General features: G+C 40.0%; 1 protein-coding gene across 1 annotated transcript; it reads left to right on the forward strand.

Annotated features, from left to right (window-relative positions):
- The first annotated feature begins 965 nt into the window (after positions 1 to 965).
- On the forward strand, positions 966 to 4,860 carry LOC147335098 (GTPase IMAP family member 8-like). Its single transcript, XM_086286043.1, has 3 exons — positions 966 to 1,102; positions 2,033 to 4,057; positions 4,820 to 4,860. The coding sequence occupies exons 1-3, from the start codon at positions 1,078 to 1,080 to the stop codon at positions 4,858 to 4,860; spliced, it is 2,091 nt and encodes a 696-aa protein (XP_086142169.1). The 5' UTR covers positions 966 to 1,077.
- Positions 4,861 to 5,220: the final 360 nt, after the last annotated feature.

The raw sequence follows: 5,220 nt of genomic DNA on the forward strand, positions 1-5,220 counted from the left end.
CTCTCTTTTTGTTCTTACTTTATGGCTTTAAAAAAAAGCTTGAGATATATATCATGTATCACCATCCAGCTAAATAATATCGAGATATGAATTTTAGGCCATATGTAACGTAACATTATGTAACATGCTATGCTCTTCAGTTGTACAGAATGGAGGCTAGATTTGGCTGTGTGATATGTTACAGAGAAAGTATTTGCCTAGCTTCTGGGCGTTGCCCTGGATCCCTGGTCAGATATCATACCCTTGATATTCTCTTTCTTTGATTTATTAAAAAGCCACCGTGGGCAGCATGGTGGTTAGCACTGTTGCCTCACAGCAAGAAGGTCCTGAGTTTGCATGTTCTCCCCGTGTTTGTGTGGGTTCTCCATGCAGTTAGAGGGGTTAGGTTAATTGGAAACACTAAATTGCCCATAGGTGTGAATGTGAGTGCGCTTGGTTGTCTCTGTCTATGTGTCAGCCCTGCAACAGACTGGCGACCTCTCCATGGTGTACCGTGCCTCTTGCCCTAAAACACCTGGGATAGGCTCCAGTGACCCTGAAAAGGATAAGCAGTAGCAAATGGATGGATGGATATTCAAAAGCCAAACAGAAATATGATGACATGGAAAATAAGAATTTAAACCCTCAGCTGGCATATATAATGCCGATTTCCATTCAGGGTGGCACAAGCCACTGTACTCCTAGTTTGAGTCACAAAGTTAATGTCCCAGACATCTTCATGCAGGTTTGTGAAAGCAATAGAAACATCAATATTAAATACGGAGTCTGTGATTAACTGTCAATACTCAGATCTCCACAATTACATAGGCTAAAAACTAGGATTTGAGATTAGCTCTCCTTTTTTCTTCAATACACCAAACACAAAATATGAACTCTTCTCTCATACAAAAGTAATTCAACTTGAATCACATGTAACTAACAACTAGCTGTTCCTGTGTCCTTCTCACCTTTCTGCCCCACTTCTCAGACACGTTTCCACACGTTCCAACACCGCAGAGCGATAAAGAGGAAACTGCTGAGCAGCAGAACATCAGCAGAGCCAGAAAATCACACATCAATTGCCAATAAAAGACAGACATGGCCAGCAAACACACTAGTCCTGGTGAGTACATTTCAAAATACTAATCTATAACATTAATTTTATATAAAGGCAAATAAAAGTCAACAGCCACTTATTAAACCAAACATGTATCAGATTCTAGACATTATTTTAATTTATGTCCTTGTTTGATCTATCCCTTTAACAATTTCCCTTTGTTATTACTACTTTTAATGGTACTTTGTACACTGTGATTCAAATCAGAATTTTAGTCTACAAATCCAAAAGCTGGTTCATGAAATGCCCAACATGAACATCAACTCTCAAAAGTTATAAGAAAAGCTTGACTGAAAAGTTATTTTCTTTTATTAAAGCTTAGAGTCAGAAAGAACGTAGGAACAGAATTGTTTTTCAATTAATGTCATCTGGAGTTTCTTGATGACACGAGAAGTGGGAAAAAAAAGATTTGAACAGTTTTCCTACAAAACTACAGAGGAACAAAAGAAGGAAGGTGTTTTCTTGTTCGTCTCCTTCAACATTTGTTCTGTTCACTAATAAACATGATTCTTTACCCCGCTTCAGATTAATGGTCCACTCACCAAATCTACCAAGACTTAATTTCCTCGTTTGATCCAAGTAGGCACCTACTGGTTTGGAGTCTCTAAACAGTTAAATATTACTATACTGTAGGTATCATCATATATGGCGCACATGAAGAGGAAGTCATACAGAGGTTGAAGGGTGAGGGAGAGATGGTGTCTTGACATCATGATCTATAATAATTGACACAGTAAGAAGGTTACTGGTTCAAATCCTTCTGGGATCTTTTTATTTTTTTCCTGGAGTTTGCATGGGTTTCCCACTTCCCAGCTTTCTCCAACAGTCCAGAGACACACTTGACATAATAGAAAATACATATTGTTTGTCTTCAGAGTTTGAATTGTGAATATATTAACTTTAAATTTTACCTTTAAAATGTTTATTACTCTTCAGCAAAACAAGAAGAACCAGAGAAGCCAGAGCTCAGGATTTTGCTTCTTGGAAAAACTGGAGTTGGAAAGAGTGTATCAGGAAACACCATCCTAGGAAAGGAGAATGCTTTTGAATTGACATCATCAGAGTGTCAGAAGGAAAGAGGAGAGTTTGGAGGTCAAAAACTGGCTGTAGTTGATACTCCAGGTCTGTTTGACACCCGCAAGCCTGAAGAGGAGTTGACAGCAGAGATGGAGAGAGCCATCTGCTTTGCTGCTCCTGGTCCTAATGTGTTCCTGGTTGTGATTCAGGCCAACAGATTCACAGAAGAAGATCAAGAAACAGTGAAAATCGTTCAGAAGATGTTTGGAAAAAGGTCAGCATGTTCCACATTAGTTTTGTTCACCCATGGAGATGACCTGAAGTCAGATGGAAACACCATAGAAGAATTAATCAGTAAAAATCCAGCTCTCAGTGACTTCATCGATCAGTGTGATGGAGGATACCATGTCTTTAACAACAAAGACAAGGATCCCTCTCAGGTCAGAGAGCTGCTGGAGAAGATCAACACCATGGTTCAGAGAAATGCAGGAAGATACTACACAGTTGAAATGTTCAGAGAGGCTGACCTTAGGATTGTTCTTATTGGGAAAACTGGAGTTGGGAAGAGTGCATCAGGAAACACCATCTTAGGAGAAAAAGCTTTTAAATCCTCAGCAGCTTTTTCTGTAGTAACGTCAAAGTGTCAGAAGGAAACAGGTCTGTTTGATGGTCAAAAACTTGCTGTAATTGATACTCCAGGTTTATTTGACACCAGAAAAACTGAAGAGGAGGAGGAGGTGAAGAGAGAGATCAGTAGCTGCATCCCCCTTTCTGCTCCTGGTCCTCATGTGTTCCTGGTTGTAATTCAGGCCAACAGATTCACAGAAGAAGCACAAAAAACTGTCAAAATCATTCAGGATATGTTTGGAGAACAGTCAGCATGTTACACTATGGTCTTGTTCACCTGTGGTGACAATCTGGAGAGAGATGAAGTCACCATAAAAAACTTGATCCATGATCATCAAACTGTCTCTGACTTCATCAGTCAGTGTGGTGGAGGATATCATGTCTTTAACAACACAGTCAAAAATACCATTCAGGTCAGAGAGCTGCTGGAGAAGATCAACACAATGATTGCGAGAAATGGAGGAGAGTACTACACCAATGAAATGTTCAGAGAAGCTCAGAGAGCCATGAAAAAACCAGAAGCCGACCTCAGGATTGTTCTTGTTGGGAAAACCAGAGTTGGGAAGAGTGCAGCAGGAAACATCATCTTAAAGGGAAAAGTATTTAGATCAACATCCTCCTCTTCCTCTGTAACATCAGTGTGTCAGAAGGAAACATGTCAGTTTGAAGGTAAAACAGTGGCTGTAGTTGATACTCCAGGTCTGTATGAAACTAAACTAACTGAAGAGGAGGTGAAGAGAGAGATTGTTAGATGCATCTCCTTTGCTGCTCCTGGTCCTCATGTGTTCCTGGTTGTGATCCAACCAAACAGATTCACCAAAGAAGAACAAAAAACTGTGAAAATCATTCAGAAGATATTTGGTGAACAAGCAGCTGATTACACAATGGCCTTGGTAATCCATGAAGATGATGAGAATAAAGACACCTTAGAAGAAGCAATCAAACATCCAGATCTCAAAGACTTTATCAGTCAGTGCCGTGGAGGATATCATGTTTTTAACAGCAGAAACAAGAATCCCTCTGAGGTGCTGAAGGAAATCAACAATCTGACTGTAAGAAAAGGAGGATGCTACACCACCAATATGTTTGAAGAGGCAGAGAAAGCCATAAAAACAGAGATGGAACGACTTCGGAAAGAAAATCCAGAGATGACAGCCAAAGAAGCAAGATACAAAGCTGAAAGAAGGAACGAGGTTACTCAGGGGGAATGGGATGCCATTATTGGTGGAACTGCTGTAAAAGTTTGTGCTGGAGTTGCTACTGCTGTTGGTGTTGCAGTTAGTGTTGGTGTTGGATATTTTGCTCCAGGAGTGAAAGGTATAGGAGCTGCAGGGTCGGCTGGATTTGCATCAGGAGCTGTAGTGGATTTTGCATTAAAAAAAATTTTTAAATTGAAATTGGGGGATTGTGTTACACAGTAATACTCAGTGGAAGTCAACATTTAGAGTGGGGCAAAAAAGTATTTGGCAGCCACCAATTGTGCAAGTTCTCCAACTTAAAAAGATGAGAGAGGCCTGTAATTTTCATCATAAGTATACCTCAACTGTAAAGAACAAAATGAGAAAAAAAACCCCCAAAAAATCACATTGTCTTTTTAAAGAATTTATTTGGAAAATAAGTATTTGGTCAATAACAAAAGTTGATCTGAATACTTTGTTATATGCCCTTTGTTGGCAATGACAGCGTTCAAACGTTTTCTGTAGTCTTCACAAGGTTTTCACACACTGTTGCTGGTATTTTGGACCATTCCTCCATGCAGATCTCCTCTAGAGCAGTGATGTTTTGGGACTGTCGCTGGGCAACACAGACTTTCAACTCCCTCCACAGATTCTCTATTGGATTGAAGTCTGGAGACTGGCTAGGCTACTCCAGAACCTTGAAATGCTTTTTAAAAGCCACTCCTTCATTGGCCTGTCCCCTTTGCAGAAAAACAGCCCCAAAGCATGATTTTTCCACCCCCATGCTTCACAGTGGGTATGGTGTTCTTGGGATGCAACTCAGCATTCTTCCCACTCCAAACATGGCAAGTGGCGTTTATACCACATAACATTCTCGCGGGTTTTGTCCCTGTGGCCTTAGACAGCTCTCTGGTCTTGGCAATAGTGGATGTTGGAGTCTGACTGTTTGAAGGTGTGGAGATGTGTCTTACTGATAACGAGTGGAGGATAGAAGAGCTTCTTAAAGAAGAAGTAACAGGTCTGTGAGGGACAGAATTCTCGCTTGTTTGTGGGTGCTAAATACTTATTTTCTGCACCATTATACAAATAAATTATTTAAAAATCATAAAATGTGATATCCTGGGTTTCTTTTTTACATTCTGTCTCTCACAGTTGAAGTGAACCTATGCAGAAAATTACAGGCCTCTCTCATCTTTTTAAGTGGGACAGCAATCTGTGTCTCCCAAATACTTTTTTGCCCCAATGTATCATCAGCTGGTAAACAAGGAATTAAATGAAAAATAATAACAGTAATAGTGTGAA

The sequence above is a fragment of the Aulonocara sp. 'chitande type north' Nkhata Bay genome, linkage group LG3, assembly GCF_057382095.1.
Source record: "Aulonocara sp. 'chitande type north' Nkhata Bay isolate Kocher_YH1m ecotype deep benthic linkage group LG3, A_spYH_male_GT1.1, whole genome shotgun sequence".
Classification (NCBI taxonomy): Eukaryota; Metazoa; Chordata; class Actinopteri; order Cichliformes; family Cichlidae; genus Aulonocara; species Aulonocara sp. 'chitande type north' Nkhata Bay.

Bases quoted from the DNA above. Each gene is read 5' to 3' on its own strand.
- LOC147335098 (XM_086286043.1), top strand. From the start codon at position 1,078: ATGGCCAGCAAACACACTAGTCCTG. The intron at 1,103-2,032 runs GTGAGTACATTT...ATTACTCTTCAG, and splicing joins CAGCAAACACACTAGTCCTG to CAAAACAAGAAGAACCAGAG. The intron at 4,058-4,819 runs GTATAGGAGCTG...CTGTGGCCTTAG, and splicing joins TTTTGCTCCAGGAGTGAAAG to ACAGCTCTCTGGTCTTGGCA.